Raw genomic sequence first — 19,176 nt, forward strand, 5'->3', positions numbered from 1 at the left:
GTTCATACCTTGAATCATTTAGTTTACTACATGCCAGACATTGTGCTGGTCAATACAACAAACACAACTTGGGAGAAGATGTGGGCCTTGTCCTCAAGGAGATCTTTGTCTAGGAAGAAGAAAAAATGCATACCACAAATTAAGTGCAATGGGAGAAGAGGATGCATTTCTAATGGTCCAAAAATGGAGAGAAGGCTGGAGCTGGCTTTTGAAAATCAACAGATACTGCAAATGTAGGAATTAAGTTTGATTATTCACTGCTCTGATGCAAGCCTGACTTGCATCAGAAGTGGGAAGAAAGAGATTGGAACTACAGAGTACACACCTGACATGTGGGCAAAATTCCCAAACCTTTTCATTCCTCTCATTCTTTGTCCCAACCCTCTTACACGCCATTGGTAGATTGATTTGGCAGAGCTAATTATGCCATTCCTGTAATAAAGCCTTGCATGGCTTCTCTGTTACCTACTGAATTCTTCAACCTACCTTTCAAGATCTTTCCACAATACAACCCGAAACTCTTCTGGCCTCATACTTCCCAATTCATCCATTCTGTTTTCAGCTCAATCCCATGTTTCCCCACTAATGAATAAATACCACGGCTCTGATTATGCCAGGTTTTTTTCTGGCAAAGTGGTTACCACCTCTTCTCTCTACACCTGTGAAAACCTGCCCATCCCTCAAGATGCATTTTCAAATCGTACTCTCTCCTTGGAGTATTTTCTAATTTTCAGATAGATGTGACCTGTCTCTCCTCTGAAGGCCCAACTCTATTTGCTCCTCTTAGGGCATGTAAATTTGTCTGGCTTATTTCTATAATCCCTGGTAGAGATTCTACCCATACAAAATAAGTCTTTATTATTATTGGTTGTTTTTTATTAGCTTTAAGTCCAACAAGCTAGACTTGGAACTAGACCTTCAAAACCACAGAAATGCAGTTGATCTGGACAAAAGTGGACTTAACAACTACTCTAGGTATGTGGCTGCCTTCTTTTCCTCATTACCTGTGTACTGTGCTGTACTCAAGAAGATGGGCCTGGGAACAAGTTACAGATTTTGAAGGGGAAAGGATGAAGGATGAGGGAAGCAGAAGAAAGCACTATGCTCCTGAGGCCAGAGCTATAATATAAGCAAAATCACTAAACACACAATATGTGAAATCAGTGAAGCAAGGAAGCCCGATACACCAACATAAGATATTTTGGGTATGGACCCATCTATTCTTTGGGGCAATAAGAACTACCAGTAATCAGCTTACCCTCCCCAACATAAACGAGCACATAAAATAAAGGAGGTAATGCTCATTTTATCAGGAATGTGACAACTTGGCACCATAGCATCCTGCTCTTTTCTTGATGAAGATAACTATCACATTGTCTCCTCAATTATTCAGGTCCCTAATTACCTGTTCCTCTGTTTTCAGATCTCCAAATTCCTCCAAGAAAGCAGTCTCTGAAGGAAACTGTGATGGCTCCAGAAAATTTAGCAAGCTGAAGAGCTCTTCCACGGAGTTCTGCAAGGGTGTTCCAGTGAGAAGCACTTTATGTTCCTGCACAAATTAAATGCACATGATGAACAGTGCTTGGGCCACCAAAACAGTGCATTTGAGTGGGGAAAATTAGGCCAGGGCATTCAGTACTCAATTTGGGGCAATTCTGATCTGCTTTAACGAATAGATAATATGCCATCATAGGGGTAGAGTCAATAAAGGAATCAACCTCCCTTTCACATCATTGATTCCAGCAGCACTTTCATGTTAATTAACGCAACTATTCATTCATTCATTAAATATTATTGAGTGCCTACCCACCAGATACTGGGCACTGTGCCAAGGCAGTAATGATAAAAGGTCATCATCTTTGGTACCAGTTCATTCAGGGGCCTGGAAACAGGCCAAAACACCTCACATTTCCAAATCACATATTTCATGGTATTTAAGAGTCCTAAGTCTAGGGGAATCAATCTGTGGCAAAGGCCAAATTGTTGACCCAGTTTGTATAACAACAACAAAAAACCCCAACAACTTTGATTCCTATACTATCACAGTTATAGAGAGGGAAAAAAAAATCTAATGCAAAAAGACTAGGCAGAAATAGGTTAGACGCCAACTGGCTAAAGCATGTTTCCTCCAAGCTGAACAGAGGAACCTGTGTTTATGTAAAGAGCAGCTAACTCTCACCAGGGCCATAAGCTTTAAACCCTCCAGAAGTTTGCAGTTCCTATTCTTCAATCTGTGGGCTTCATCAATTATCACACAGCTCCAGTGAATCTTTTTCAACTCCGGGCAGTCTGCTAGGATCATCTCAAATGTTGTAATGACGACGTGGAACTTGAAGACCCCTGAAAGGGGGTTTCCCTGAGAATGACACAACCGAAGACAAAGCTTTATATCATGGCTATAGAATTCTTCTAGCCATCTGTTGGATTAGAGGAGGCAGCACTATAAACGCTAGGACCTAGGTGAGAAGACAACAGGCACTACTTTTCTTCATGAGAGGAGAGAGAGAATATAGGAACCAACCAGCTAGTTAGCCAAAAGACCTCATCCCATCAATGAAACAGAAGCAAGACAACATTTGCCTTCACAAAAGTGAGAAGGATGGGCAATACGGCAAGGGAGCATTTTCTTAGCTGCTGTGATAAGGAAATCAGATGGCTGTTGGTTCACAAGTTCCCAGCCAGGAGTCAGTCTAAACCATGCACAGTCTGAATGCCCAAAGGAAGCTCTCTGCTATTTTTCAGACTTAATTTCACCATATAATTTGGGTTCTAGAATAGATTCAAAGTATTGATCCTAATTCATCTAAGACCAGGCAGGACACTGCTTTGCTTTTTAGCCTGTCTTGGTGTTGCCATCACATTTCAAGAGCAGAGCTGCGTCATGCTGAGCACTTCTGAATTATTTTCTAAGTGTCTCTTTCTGCTGTCTGTGACACCTCTGGGGAGACGACCAGCTTTCCTGATTGAAATAGTTTAATTTTTACCTTGCTTAATTATAAAAACCAGTGCCCAGGACACGCACACAACTACATTCAGCTAAGTGACAGCACTTAAAAACTTAAGAGAAAATGTTGCTGTTGTGTTTTTAATGATTTGAAACCTATTTTCTCTTTATCCTTCTCTGTCAAATCTGTTAACTTCCTCTCCAAACTCCCTGGCTGGGAACCCATTCTCTGTACAGTAATTCTTTTGCTCATTTTCTTCACTGAACAGATAACAATTCAGATAAATTTTTCTGCATATAAAAGTAACTTCATAAACCAGTAATTCAGTCAAACTTCCTGCGTCCTAAAAAGGGTATATCGCAGAGTTTGGACAGCATGTCCTACAACCCTGTGTTGTATCATAAATTAAAATGAACTACTAGGGAGAGCTGGAGTCGGCCTTGACAAATATATTACAAAGTCATTCCACATTAACACAAGATGCAGGGCATTGGAGCTTCTGAAGATAAGTGACAGAAAGGCTGTCCTGATGTGAAAGGTAGTCCCTGGGTCTCTGATTCACATGAGGCTCACCTGGGCATCTCTGTACACCATTTCATACTGTTGGATCATCTGCCTGCTGATCTGGCTGCCATGGTATACGATGGCATTCATCTCTGTCCATGTCCGGAACTCCCGCTCCCAGTTAGTGATGGTGGAAAGAGGGGCGATAATGAGAAATGGGCCGTGGATTCCTCTCAGAAATATTTCTGAAAGGAATGTGATGGACTGGATGGTTTTCCCTAGGCCCATCTCATCAGCCAATATACAGTTTTTTCTGCAGAGAGTGAGAAATATAGGTAATTCATTATCAATATAGGAAACATATAGGGCTGGTCATAACTTGAAAAGATGCTTCACAAATATACCTTTACCTATAAGATTATCATTGAAGGTTTTATCATCATTTTACATATAAACTGAGGTTAGTTATTATTATTATTCATCCCTTGCCTACTTCCAAAACAGAACTGTGCTAATTTGGAAGAAAATACAGTCAAGTGTAACTTAAAATGGGGTCACACTCTGAGAAATGCATCATTAGGTGACTGTGTCATTGTGGGAACATCATAGAGTGTACTTACTAAACTTAGATGGTATAGCTTATTATACACACCTATGGTGTGTGGTAGATAGCCTATGGCTTCTAGGCTATAAGCCTATATAGCATGTCACTGTAGTGAATACTATAGGATACTATAACACAATAGTAAGTCTCTGTGTATCTAAACATGTCTAAACACAGAAAAGGCACAGTAAAAATATAGGATAATATAGATTACAAATGGTATACCTGGCTGGGCAAGGTGGCTCACGCCTGTATAATCCCAGATCTTTGGGAGGCCAAGGCGGGCAGATCACCTGAGGTCAGGAATTTGAGACTAGCCCGGCCAACATGGTGAAACCCCGTCTCTATTAAAAATAAAAAACTAGCTGGGCGAGATGGCGGGTGCCAATAATCCTAGCTACTAAGGAGGCTGAGGCAGGAGAACTGTTTGAAACTGGGAAGCAGAGGTTCCACCGCACTCTACCCTGGGGTGACAGAGCAAGGATCTGTCTCTAAAAAAATAAAAATAAAAAATAAAAAAATAAAATGGTATACCTAGGTGATAGGTTGATAGGTGCAGTAAACCACCATGGCATACATTTACCTATGTAACAAACCTGCATATCTGGTACATGTACCCCAGAACTAAAAATAAAAATTAAAAAACAACAAAAAGGTATACGTATATAGGGCACTTACATGAATGGAGCTTGTAGGACTGGAAGTCACTCTGGGTGAGTCAGTGAGTGAGTGGTGAGTGATGTGAAGGCTAAGGACATTACTGCACACCACTGTAGACATTATAAATACTGTACACTAAGGCTACACTCAATTTATTTAAAAATATTTTTTCTTCAATCATAAATTAACCCTAGCTTACTGTAACTTACTGTATGAACTTTCAATTTTCTAAAAACTTTCTGGCTCTTAAGCGTTATTAAAAAGAGTTAAGAAGTTTTGAAATATTTAAACGGTTTTGTACAGCTGTATATTCCTATATATATATATACATTTATTTTGTTGTTTTGTTGTTAACGATTTAGAAATAGAAAGGAACTTTAAAGGATCTTCTGGGTTTTGTTTCATCTAGATTGAGCACAATCAAAAGGTTGGAAAAAAAAAAAAAAGGCACAAAGTCAATGATGTCTAAAGATAACTCCTTTTGGTTGGAGAAACACCTGACAAAAATCAAGTTTTGGGCCATTAATATGCAAAGATTACCACCCTAAACTGATGGCCATGAAGCTCTCTCTCACTAGTCTGCTACTGCTATTCTAGCTTTTCCAGGCTAAGGCAATAATATACCTCCAGGTACAAACATCAGAGCTGGTTTTGGTTCCTCACCTGTTATACCAGTTAAAGAGAAGCCAGTTCATCCCCTCCAGCTGGTACTCCCGGAGCTGGTTACTGTTCTTATACTCGCGAGACTTCTCGAGTTTCTGCCAGGAGTCTGAAGCAGGCCGCTCCTAGAGAGGAAAGTAAACAGCAAAATGGATAGAGAGTAACATTTCAGGAGCATAACGTGGATACTAATGAGAACAGTGCTAAATCTCACTGTCCCAGGCTGGTTTCAAACTATAGTTATTACCTTCTGAGTAATGTACAGGTTGGGGAACTAACTGGGAGTCAGGCTGAGAGAATGGGTAGAAATCCTGATTGCTTCTAGATAGTAACTTACAATTAGCTTCAGAATGAAACTTTCTCTGCTCTCTACCTGGTCTGTCTCTGCATTACCCTACACATCACAATAAGCCTGGTGCTGTATTTATCTATGTATACCCATGCTTCTTCCATTAGACTGTGAGCTCCCGAGGACAGGGCCTGTACCTTTTTCTTACCATATCTCACACAAGAATCAACCTATAGCAAATACTTAATAGATGACTGACAAGTTGAATTAAAAGCAGAAAATAGTATACATGGGAGAGGGTTGAAAGAATAATTTAATAATCAATCATGCAAACAAAACACTATGAACTATGTAAGTTTCTAATCACAGTTTTGCACCTCTTTCATATGCCGGAACAACAAAAACAAAACACTGCTCTTGAATGGACTCAAACAGGGGCCTAAGTTTAATGTTCTAAGTATCAACTTTCCAGTGATGTAAAAGCAACAAATAATATTAATAAGGAATTATGTAAGAGTTTTTCTTATAAAAACAGTGATTTTTTTTTTTTTAAACAGAAACTTATCATGCCAACCTATAGCCATATTCTCTAACAACTGATTCTCTTTTCAAGTTAGTTACACCTTGATAAAGCTCTGGGCCGGGCACAGTGGCTCACGCCTGTAATTCCAGCACTTTGGGAGACCAAAACAGGCCCATCACCTGGGGTCAGGAGTTCAAGACGTGACTAAGATGGTAAAATACTGTCTCTGCTAAAAAAAAAAAAAAAAAAAAAAAAAATACAAAAAATTAGCTGGGCATGGTGGCACACACCTGTAGTCCTACCTACTTAGGAGGCCGATGGGAGGAGAATTGCTTGAACGTGGGAGATGGAGGTTGCAGTGAGCTGAGACTGCACTACTGCACTCCAGTAACGGAGCAAGACTCCATCTCAAAAAAAAGAAAAAAAAAAAAGAAAGTAAATAAAAGCTCTGATCCCAACTCTCCCTCCCTTTAATCACTGGATAATCTATATACTTCTCAGGCACCCTGGGAGATCTTGGTAGTTGAGTGGTAATAATCCAGAATCAGAAAAACAAATAGATTCAAAAATTTGTATCAAAAACCTATGTTCTCTCTGTAGGGGCCACAGGGATCTGCAGATAAAGGACAGTTCTTCCGTTTAATAATATTCCAGTTGAGTGAAGGGAAAAACAAAAGAGGTAGCTGAAAAGAGATAAGAAACAGGAAAGATACTACTGAGCTTCTCTTGCACACCAGCCATTTCTTATACATTTTATCTTACTGACTCCATATAATAGCCACACACCAAGAAATCTGAGTCAATATCAAAGCTTCTTAAAGGACATATATATGAAAATAGAGCTGAGACCTAAAGGTGACCAGGGTGCTGGCAAAGTTCAATCTGGGGAGGAAAACACTGAATTTCAGCTTCAACGTGAAGTATAAAAGGTAAAATACCACCAAAATCACAGCCAGGTGGACTTCCACAATTGCAAAGTTCATAAAATTCCATGTTCCGAGAAGTGTCAGAGAGAGGTAAGACTACTTTACCACATGCTTAATTTCAGGGAGAACTTGAAGAGATTCAAATTCTTTAACTTTTGCAGGATCCACATCTTCCTCTAGCTCCCATGTGCTTTCTTCATATGGTAGTGAGCACCACTTCACCAAGTAATGTGTTACCTCCTGGTGGGAAAACAGGAAAAACTTCATGCTGTATTAGATTAAAGGAGTCAGTCATATCTGCCAACCTCTGAAAATACACCCTACATGACTAGACAGGAATATCATGAAGACAAAGGCTACACAGTAAAACAAATGAAATATATGGAAAGAAGGGAAGATGCTTTAGGAGAAACAAACACCCACCTCCCCTGTTTCTGCATCCTTGGTGTGGGCTACCTCCAAGATGCGATCAACTTCTACATAGTCTGGATTGAACAAGTCTTCATCAGGCTACCACAAACAGAGGAGAACAGTTAGGAAGTGTGTCCCCTTCCCTCAACTCCAACACCTAGGGTGTTACCTCTAAGTGACTCCTACTCTGGGCCCTATCAACAAACACAAAAAGAAACATTATTTATTAATAACTTGGGGATAATAATTTTATTTCACAAAAATATTTCAATAATATTTGCCCTATCAACAAACACAGAAAGAAAGGGTTTGCTTAAGAATAGAAGTCACAGGCATTTATTCACCATCTCCAATCTTGTTCTCCGTGAGTAAATGTAAAGGATCCAACCATCTTAGAAGCTACACTCTAGCCAAGTTAATAATTCCATTTGTCACTATAGCAATGTACAAAAATCAGCACAAGGGTTCCCTTTTCCTCACTGCTCCTTATTCCAAACACAGCCTTTGGCAACTAGGAATTACAGTTTCTTTTTCTTCTTAATAACAAAAATAGATAACATTGGAAGGGGGCATGTGGGAAGCTTCTTGGGTGCCAACAATGTTCTATTTCCTGATCTAGGTGGTAGTTACACAATTGTGTTTATGTCGTAAAAATTCATTGAAATGTACACTTGGTTTATCTTTGTGCACACTATGCTTCAAAAAAAGTTTACCTACAAAACAGCAAGAAGCAACATACAGAAATATTTAATGTATGTCCAGAGCAATGCTAAGTGCTTCCACTTAAGCTTCAAAACTACCTTACGGAGTAGGTACTATAATTACCTTACAGATTAGGAAACTGACTCAGAGATACTAAGCAATGTGGCCAAGATCACAGAGCTATGTTAACCGGATGGTTCACCCAGGTCTTTCTTACCCAGAAGCCGAAGCCCTCCTCCAGGAGTGCTGGAGAGCTCTGACTGCCACTTAGGCTGCAAGGCACTCTTGGGGCTTTCTAGTTTCATCGTCTCATCAATGAAGGATACTTTTTACAACATCCCTGGGGAACCTCTCAGATTCCATTATTCCCAATTAAGAAATTTACTATCCTCTTAGACCTGATTCACTTTCGAAACAGCTTTATCTCTACCTCTTTAGTAGCAGCATCATGATCTTTATCATTAGTAAATTATAACTTAACTTCCTTCCTTATAACTGTTGCTCACTGGCATGAACTGCTTCCTCTACAGCAGCAATATGTAATTTGATTCTTTCCGCTCTGTATAGGCTCTTCAGCAATCTCCTATCTGGGTTAAAAAAAATCCCAGTTTGTTCAACAGTTCTTCATATAACCTGTTTCCATCTTAATGATATGAAAAGCTAATATTTATGGAATAGCGACTATAAGCTAAATACTGCTATAAACATTGTGTCATTTATTATTCACAACAGTCAAGATACAGAAACGACCTAAGTATCCATCAAGGGATGAAAAGATAAAGATAGTGGGGTATATATACCTACACAACAGAATATCATTCAGCTTTAAAAAAGAAGAAAATCCCATTGTTTGCAACAACATGGATGACCTAGAGGATGTTATACCAAGTAAAATAAGTCCGACACACAAAGACAAGTATTGTATTATCTCATTTCTATGTGGAATGTAAAATAATCAAACTCATAGAAGCAGAGAGTAAAATGGTGGTTGCCAGGGATCAAGGGGAGGGGTAAATGGGGAAGACGTTGGTGAAAGGGTATAAAATTTCAGTTATGTAGGATGAATACGTTCTGGAAACCTAATGTATAGCATGGTGATGACAGTTTAAAATACTGTATTATATATTTAAAATTTGCTAAGAGGATAAATCTTAAGTGTTCTCACCATAGGGTGGGGGTAGGAGGGAAAGAAAGAAAAAAAAAACCTTATGTGAGGTGACAGATATGCTCACTAACTTGACTATAGTGATTATTTCACAATGTATGCATACATCAAAACATCAAGCTGCCGGGCGCGGTGGCTCAAGCCTGTAATCCCAGCACTTTGGGAGGCTGAGGCGGGTGGATCACGAGGTCAAGAGATCGAGACCATCCTGGTCAAAATGGTGAAACCCCGTCTCTACTAAAGATACAAAAAATTAGCTGGGCATGGTGGCACGTGCCTGTAATCCCAGCTACTCAGGAGGCTGAGGCAGGAGAATTGCCTGAACCCAGGAGGCGGAGGTTGCGGTGAGCCGAGATCGCGCCATTGCACTCCAGCCTGGGTAACAAGAGCGAAACTCTGTCTCAAAAAAAAAACAAACAAACAAACAAAAAAACAAAACATCAAGCTGTACACCTTAAATAACATTTTTGTCCATTATACTCCAGTAAAGCCGAAAATGGCAAGAGTACTATTATCTAATCCTTGCATGTATTCTGTGAGGCTAATTCTATCAGGAGTCCTACTTTATCCACATGCTACTGAGTTTGAAGGAGCTTATGCCATGGCCTGAGGCCACCCAGATGAGTGTGGGGCTGGGATGGGTGAGGCTAGTTTGACTGCAGAGCCCAGGCTCTCACCGTGCAGTCCGCTCTCCACCTCTGCCCCATTCCCACCATGACAGTCCTCCTGTTGCTATCCTCATGTGTTGCAAAGTCCCTCACTGAATCCTGGTACCCAAATGAACATAACATTTAGGAATGAAAAGAGCATGGTACAGCAGACTGTTCTGGTGCAGTCTAGGATTAGTTTACTTTTTAAGCAGCTACAGCCTACCCTTGACACAGAGTAAATGTGTAGTTAATTAAACTGGCAATGTCTTTTCTCCTTAGAACTGCTACCCAGTAATTTTCCTCACTTCAAAACTAGAAAGATTCCAAGAACAATGTAGGATATTACATTTATTCCCACATTTACTCATCCTAGCCTGTCCAGGCAAACCCAGAATGATCCTGTCATTTATTTTCCCAGTACTGGGTCTGGTTAGAACGTCTCCTGGGTGTTCAGGAGTTAGGATTTAGTCAGAGGAGTGTACCTCTGTGTGTGCTCAACTCAAAACTATGTTACTATTTATATCACAAAAATATTTCCCCAAGTTATTAATAAATATGTTGAATAGGTCAAGACCAAAGGCAGTGTTATAGGAACTACTCCCCAGTATTATTCCTCAATTTCAAGTGTTCCAATCTTCTCAAGAGCCTTTCCTTCCCACAAGAATATGAACTCTTGTTACATTATTTCTATGTACTCCAGCACAGTTTCCTTATTCCCAGCCAAGGAAAAATCACTGCCTTGGGAATATATCAGAAAACAGACACACAGGGATGTGTAGAGTATATTACAGGGTTTAGACTTTATTCCAACAGTAACACATTAAGGTTAAGGTTTATGGCATTTTCTTTCTTTCCTTTTTTTTTTTCTGAGATGGAGTCTTGCTCTCTCACCCAGTCTGGAATGCAGTGGCATGATGTCAGCTCACTGCAACCTCTGCCTCCCAGGTTCGCTTGATTCTCCTGCCTCAGACTCCTGAATAGTTGGGATTACAGGTGTGTGCCATTATGCTCAGCTAATTTTTGTATTTTTAGTAGAGACAGGGTTTCACCATGTTGGTCAGGCTGGTCTCAAACTCCTGACCTCGTGACCCACCTGCCTCAGCCTCCCAAAGTACTGGGATTACAGGCATGAACCACCATGACTGGCTGGCATTTTCTGATATACAGCACTTATAGATTTGTTTAATAATATTAAAATCCATCAGTCCTTCCTCTTGCTGTAGGTATAATACTTAGAAATTCCCAAGTTTACATAAATAAAATTATGTATTTGTTTACTTTCTTGGACTTTTAGATTTGTTTTGTTTTTTACATTCAAACTTTAGGACCTTCTGAAATGTCCTTTTTGGGTAAGGGGGGTTGAGGGAGGAGGGATGAAAGAATTGTGTGCATATTCCTCTCACTCCTCTAGCTATTTATTAGTATTCAGACCAAGACGCATGCTGTTACGAGTTGTCAGTTTATAACGTTTGATCCTTAACTTTGGGGGATACTTTTCTTTGATTTAAATCTAGACTAGTTTTGTTGCAAATCAGCACACATTTATCAATTTGACTTGAGCAACAGATCTACATAGAACTTTAACATGGACGTAGAAATGTAAATACAGTATTTACTGCTGCAAGAAAAGCAGTAAATGAGTCAGTAAATATCGCTTCACCTCCGTAAAAATGTGCTTCATCTGGGCTTGTTTATTCCTAAATCTCTTGATCTTCTGTGCGATGCGGGGATCCTTTTCAAGCTCTTCCATTGTGGCCCATTTACAGTGTAGGTAGGAACTATCCAAAGACACAAATTGTCAGGCAAGCACGTAACTAGCAAACAATAGAGCTTTAAGGTGTGCAGTAAACAGGGTGACCATCTAACACAGAAATAGTGACATGATTTATTGTGAAACTGCTGGAGATTTGGCTTCGAAACGCCTTCCTCTTAAGGGCAACAACAGAGAACAAAACAGAAAGGAGTACTTGGAAGCAACTGCTCTCTGTAGCTTCTAGAGAAACTGGCTGAGAATAGAGGGAGGGCAGGTGTGGGCAGGTTATCATAAATACACATTAGTGCAAGTGGGCCTGTAGCAGAAATGAAAATATACAAGAGGGGAACAGAGCATATGCTACAGAATGGTTCTCTACCCTGGGTGCACATGAAAACTGCTCAAGGAGTTTTTAAAAAAATAACAATCCTTGGGCTCCACAGAGTTTGACCCGATGGCCTTGGGTGGAACAAGTGCCTCCATGGTTTAAAAAAGCTCTCCAGGTAATTCTGTGTGCAGTTACAGTTGAGTGTTACTGCCTAAGACAACCTTGAATCAGCCAAGACCTGTGGGTCGTGCCTTAGAGGCAAGACTCTGAAGATGCAGAAGATAACAAAGTCACAAGGGAAAGAGAGTTTTATTCATATACAATGCAAATACAGAGAATACTTTAAATAGACGTACAAATTTCTATACTTAACGTAGAATAGCTCCAAGTCAAATGGAGGTTCTCCTGGGTGAACCTGTAACAAATAGCAAGCAGTTGTCAGTCTAGATCAGGGGACCCCAAACTGCGGCCCACCTGCCGCATGCGGCCCCCTGAGGCCATTTGTCCGGCCCCCGCCGCACTTCAGGAAGGGGCACCTCTTTCATTGGTGTTTAGTGAGAGGAGCACAGGATGCATTCGCATCCTGTGCTCCTGCAGTACTGTGTGGCGGTGCTCACATACAGTACTACTTCTGGTGACGCAGGACGCACGTGTCTAGGCTCCGGAAGCACGTCATACAACGCACATCCGGTCTGCGGCTGCGGTGCCCCACATCACCGGAAGCAGTGTGAAATAACAGCAGAAGTAGGAAGAAAGGCAAAGCACTATAACCATTACTACACAGTACAATGGCCCCCATATTCCCCCAAATGTACGACAACATAATGGCCCCTATAACCTCCCTTTGCCCAAAAGTCGCCCCCCACATTACTACACACGGCGTTTCCCCTATTATAAGACCCTGTCTTATATTAATTTTACCCCCAAAAGATGGGGGCTGTCTTATTTTTAGGAAGTGTCTTATAATAGGGGAAACATGCAGCAGTGGGCTTCCCACAGAAGAGGCCCACCGCTCCTGCAGATGTCCAGGACGCTGTATACAGTGTCACAGGCTGATCACAGCCATCCCTGTATACAGCACTGGAGGTGGTGCTGGGCCTGTGACACTGTATACCGCTGTCTGGGATAGTGGAGGCAGCAGCGCTGGCTGTGAAGGGTGTCACACCCTGCACAGTCCGGCCCTCCAACGGTCTGAGGGACAGTGAACTGGCCCCCTGTGTAAAAAGTTTGGGGACCCCTGGTCTAGATCCTAGGCAGATTCACCCTTATGAGCCAAAAGAAAACAGGTAATCAATGTCTCTGCCTGATTTCCATAAAGATTTCTTGAGCATATTTTCATTTTCCCAGGCCTCTTCCTGACACCTATTGCTCAGGTTTTCCAAAGGTGGAATAAACAGCTGCAAGGTAAAAACTTTATCTTCCTGCTGTCCTTCCAAAGTCTAGGCTGAGACGTTACTCAGCTGATAAATCCAGGTCTCTGAGAAACGTCAGCACCAGAGCCTGGTGCAGAAGTGACTACATTCATCTCTGGTGTCCCCCTAGTGCCTCGCTTCTGAAACACCAATGGTGTTCACTCTCCAAGTAAGGAAGTTTACTTTCATAAATACTTAAAGATGAAGCCATGCTCTCACCAGCACCAACATATTCTACCACTCCAGGAATTTCCTCTAGGAGATTTCTACAATGGCCCTGAGATGTCTGAAGAAAAGAACCCCCACAATGTTTCCATTAGGACTCATATGGGTGGGGGTATGTGTGTGTGTGTGTGTGTGTGTGTGTTTTGTTTTTTTTTTTTTTTTTAATAGAGACAGGGTCTCACTATGTTGCCCAAGTTGGTCTTGAACTCCTGGGCTCAAGCGATCCTCCCACGTTGGCCTCCCAAAGTGTTGGGATTACAGGCATCAGCCATCATATCTGGCCTCCATTATGACAACTTTTCCATCTCTTCTTCTTGGCCCTCTGCTAAATTTTGGTGGGCTATAGCACCTAAGGGATATATGGCTTTTGCTAAGATCACAATGAAGAAATCATCAGCTTGAGCCATTCTAGACATTTTACGAGTTTTAAGTCCTAAAATGCTCTAATAGGGATAAAAATCAGTGTTGGCTAGCCAGAAAATATTCTTGCCTAGCTCTGACTCCAGCCAATAATGGTCATTCTAGGTCCTCTAGCCAAAAATCTCTTCACAGAAGCGGTAATCTGTGCTAATGATTTAAAAGCTAGAAATATGAGTCACCAACCTCCTGGACAGTCTTAGATGCCAGGATCTTCTCAATGATGTTTGCATCATCTTCTGGAGGCTCCTGGGGACAAAGATGAAAAAGAAAGAAAATTGCTGGAACCACAGAATCCAAGAAAATAATTCTAAAAGAAATACTACAATAGGTACTACTTCATTCAAAAGTTCACCTTTGAGTACCAAGGACTCCCATCAGGTCAGACCGGTCAAAAGGTCACAGACATTTTACAAAGCTAGAATTCAAAGTGGTGGCTTCTAACCTCTGGACACAACTCTATCACAGGAGCACAGAAGTTTTTCAGATTCAATTTCAGATCTGTATTTAACATAATTAAAATTGGTCCTCGGACTTACCTTCTTTACATGTTGCTGCATAAAATTTTCAGAAAGCTGTGAGTCTGGTCTTAAAATTAGTTCTAATATCTACCAGCTATTGACTTCAGGCAAGTCAATTAACACCTCCTAGTTTTCAAGAGTTTAAAATACGTATCTCACTGGGTTAGTGGGAAGATAAAATAGTATGTGAAAACATTTTTCCAACACTATTGAAAAAATGTTTTCACATACTATTCTAAATCAAGGTAAAATTATTCTCTACTAAATTGTACCATCTTTCCCCTTTGTAGCTGGAAAAGGCTGTTTTGTTGATCATCCTCTGAATGTAAATCCCAACTGAAAACATAAATTCCTTTTTACCCTAAACATCAACACTTCTATGCTCCAAATCTCCATGAAATCTCTTTCTACAGAGTATTTATAATTTAAAAACACCATATGTTTAACATTCTTTCTAGAACTTCGAGCAGCATTATTTCTCAGTGGTTTCGCATGCACAATGATCTTTTCAGATCTATTACAATATGAGACTTAAAACACCATATGAAAAGAACACCCATCACAACAACGTAACAGCCAAATTTGGTATTCTGAGTTCCTGGTTGGAACATCCCAGAAGGATGATTTGTATACCTTCAGTCTACCCATTCTAGGGCATAAAACCATAAAATTATGGAAAATGTCTCTTAAGATTTTAAATCAAGCTTTTCCCAGGAAAGTGAGGATGGGTTAAAAGAAATGAGGAAGGCACACAGCAGAAAAGAATTATGGAAATCAGCAAGCGGGCACAGGCAGATGCTCCCAAAGGCTACAAATATTTACTAAGCTCTCACAGACACATGGCATCGTGCTAGATGCCATGCAGAAGTTAATCCAAAACCACACACGTCTGTTCTCACCACTCCACACTAAGGCAAGTGAACTATAATTACCATACAACAGAAGAAAGGGGTGCAAATACAGACTAAGATTTTGTCTCTTTAAGAATTTGTTCTGTTTGGTTCCTAAACATGGATAGGTGAAGGTGCCAGTTCACTGCTTATTGCTGTCTTCTCCCTTTACTACATAACCTTCTGAGGACAAGGATCCTTGTTTTATATACCCACGTAGATAGAAAATGCCAGGCAAAATACATAATCAATAGGTAATTGTTGAATGCTAAGTAACAGGGAAGAGGAAAAGAAATAAGGAAATACACTGAGGAAATAAAGTGTGAGACTCACTGAGGCCACAGAGTAGACAGAGCTATTTTTCTTGATTTATGCCACTTAATGTAAAAAGTCTTCCCCTTCTCCATACACTCAAGACTTATATACTGTCAGGACGGTAACAGCAAAGGGCCAAAGCCAAGTATACTTTAATGAGCAGCAAGGACCACTACCACTGATCTTGCAGTCAACAAATTAAAAGTCTGACTATGGCGAATAGGTAGTGAACAGGTGCTAGGCTAAGAGAAAGGAGACTACTGAACCAGCCGCCTACCTCATTTCCTTCCTAAATTTTTATCCCACATTATTTATGAAGTGCTTTTAGTTTATGCACTGCTCTTACAGAAGTAAATGAGATATGCCTAGTCGTAATCATCAAGGAAATATCAGGCCTGCTATCATAATGCTTAGTTACTGAGGTATGGCATACTTGTAGTATGCACAAATCTCAAGTGTACATCTTGATGAATTTTTACATGTATACATATGCACTTTACATAACTACCACCCAAGATCAAGTTAGATTATTTTTCCAACACTCTGAAAAATCCTGTGCCCTCACTGTAAATAACGAATATTCAGACTTCTGCCACAATATGCTGGTTTTGCGTGTTATTAAACTTCATGTAAATGGAATCATACAGTATGCAGTTCATTCTTTTTTAACACTGTGTAGTATTTTGTAATATAAATACACTAATCACTCTACTGTTGGGAAATATTTGGTTTGATTACAATTTCCATATGACACAAAAAATTCATATAAATTATGTCTTTTGGTGGAAAAATATGCTCATTTATCATATATATACACATACAGAGATACATATACATACACACACACACACACACACACGCACACACGCACACACACACAGGAGTAGAAATACTGGGTTATGGGGTACGTAGATGTTTAGTTTTAATGAATATTGTAAAAAAAATTTTCAGTGATTGTAACAATTTTGACACCCACCAGCAAGGTATGGGAGTTCTGGGTGACTTGATACTGTCAGTCTTTAGCACATTAGGCATTCTGGTGGATGTGTAGTGTTGTCTCTTTAATTCACATTTTTCTGTTAACAAAGGATGCTGTGCCCCTTTTCATATGCTTACTGGCCATTCAGAAATCCTCTTTTGTGAACCTACTATTCAAGTCATTTGCCTATTTTATAAAATGTTCTTTTTTATTTTCAAGAATTATTAATTTTAAATAAGAGTTTTCTCAGATACACAAATTACAAACATTTTCTACCAGTATATGGTTGGCCTTTTTTTTTTTTTTTTTTGGAGACAGAATCTTGCTCTGTTACCCAGGCTGGAGTGCAGTGGTGCGATCTTGGCTCACTGCAACCTCCACCTCCCGGGTTCAAGCGATTCTCCTGTTTCAGCCTCCTGAGTAGCTGGGATTACAGGCGAGTGCCATCAAGACTGGCTAATTTTTGTATTTTTAGGAGAGACAGTTTCATCATGTTGGCCAGGATGGTCTCCATCTCCTGACATTGTGATCTGCCCACCTCAGCCTCCCAAAGTGCTGAGATTACAGATGTGAGCCACCATGCCCAGCCGGTTTGCCTTTTCAGTCTATTAATGTGTCTTCTCATGAACAGAAATTCTATATAATCCATTTTATCAATATTTTCTCTTATGAATAGTATTTTTGTGTGCTGTTTAAGAAATCTGTGTTGCCAGCAATGTCAAGAAAACAGCCAGCAACAGTCAGCCTACCTAGGGATGACTCTTAACTGTCTGATATTTTAGTTCATCTAATTCTTGTTGCTTCCACAGCTATATGATGCCTTTAAAAAGCACTTTTTGCAATTTATCTTTTCCCCCCCAATATTAACTCTTATTACAGGAGTTGCCTAGGGCCTAGTTTTTGGGTTTCTTCTCTTTTCTATCTGTATTCATTCTCTCGGTGATTTCATTTAGTCCCAGGGTTTTAAATACAGGCTTTGTCCAGCTCAGAACCTCTCCCATGACGACAGCCTCATATGCATAATTACTATATGCCATATCCACTTGAGTATCTCAGAGGTATTTCAAATTTAAATTATTCACGCAGTATATTCCTACCCAACCCCGCTTCCCTACCCTTTCTACCTAGTCTTCTCTCACCTGAGTTAGAGTAAATTATCCTTTCAGGTACTCAAACCAAAAATCTTGGTATAATCTTGACTCTTCTCCTTCCTTTCCATACACCACATCTGACTAGCCTACAAATCTTGTTGGCTCTATCTTCAAAGTATGTCCAAAATCCAGCCTATTTCTCACCATGTCCATTGCTTCTATCTTGTACCACCTTCATTTCTCACCCAGATTATTCCTGAGCCTCCTAACTTGTCTCCCTGCTTGTTTTTGCCCTACTAGTCTATTATCAACATACCATTCAGAATGACCCTTTTTATTATGCTATTCCTCCACTTACACTGCTTAAAAGGCTTCTCTTTTAACTCAAAGTAAAACTAAAGATCTTCCAAAGTCTACAAAACCTACAGGGTCTATAACAACCCTCCTATCTCATCTGTCATGTTTCAGTTACTGGTGTCTATTCTTCATGCATACCACGCATGTCTCTACCTCAGGACTTTGTATAGACTATTCCCTCTAAGATGTTCTGCCCTGCACAACTCCCTCTCTCCGTTACCTCCTTCAATTATTTGCTCAAATATTATACTTTCAGTGAAGGCAACTCTGACCACCCTATTTAAAATTGCAATCCTCACCCTGAATTACATATCACCCTTATTCTAATATATTTTTAGAATGGCACTTACTGCCACTGATGTACTAGGTAATTTTCTTATTTAATATGTTTATTAACAGCCTCTCCCTATTTATTTCTACTCTTCGTAAGTTTAGACCTTGGTCCTTTGGCCTCCCATCCCGTGTAGGTTCAAAATCTGGCAAACACTGGAGGGAAAGACCAGTTGCAAGTTTGTTGTAGGATCTTCCATGAAGGCAGGAATTTGTCTCTTTTGTTTCTTGGTGTTATTTCCAGAACTTAGAAAGTCTTTGGTGTACAGCAGGTGCTCGATACATATTTCTGAATAAGTAATGTTAAGAGGTTTTGTAACAGAACATGATAATAAAAGTAAAAAGCAAGTGCTATGAGGACACAGAAGCCAGAGCAGTTGGGCAAATGGCTCTGGAAATGATGTGACATATGAGTTAGATCTGCGGGCAGGCAGTAAACTTTCATGACTGCTGACTACTTTCCCCACCTCCTCCAACGTCTGTACACCGCAGACTAGCAAGCAAGCATTCACACATGTA

At 40.2% G+C, this 19,176-nt stretch overlaps 1 protein-coding gene across 2 annotated transcripts in view; it reads right to left on the reverse strand.

Annotated features, from left to right (window-relative positions):
* CHD6 (chromodomain helicase DNA binding protein 6) overlaps window positions 1-19,176 on the reverse strand; it is a 188,755-nt gene that overhangs the window by 72,075 nt on the left and 97,504 nt on the right. For both annotated transcript variants that reach the window (XM_039479415.2, XM_074406545.1), the window contains 9 exons: window positions 14,361-14,423; window positions 12,477-12,535; window positions 11,700-11,817; window positions 7,535-7,621; window positions 7,217-7,351; window positions 5,377-5,498; window positions 3,519-3,762; window positions 2,180-2,356; window positions 1,406-1,549 (listed from right to left, as the gene is read on the reverse strand). In XM_039479415.2, coding sequence (XP_039335349.2) covers window positions 1,406-1,549; window positions 2,180-2,356; window positions 3,519-3,762; window positions 5,377-5,498; window positions 7,217-7,351; window positions 7,535-7,621; window positions 11,700-11,817; window positions 12,477-12,535; window positions 14,361-14,423 — 1,149 coding nt within the window. The remainder of the gene's footprint in view (window positions 1-1,405; window positions 1,550-2,179; window positions 2,357-3,518; window positions 3,763-5,376; window positions 5,499-7,216; window positions 7,352-7,534; window positions 7,622-11,699; window positions 11,818-12,476; window positions 12,536-14,360; window positions 14,424-19,176) is intronic.

This window comes from Saimiri boliviensis, chromosome 9 (genome assembly GCF_048565385.1).
Source record: "Saimiri boliviensis isolate mSaiBol1 chromosome 9, mSaiBol1.pri, whole genome shotgun sequence".
In the NCBI taxonomy this organism is placed as follows: Eukaryota; Metazoa; Chordata; class Mammalia; order Primates; family Cebidae; genus Saimiri; species Saimiri boliviensis.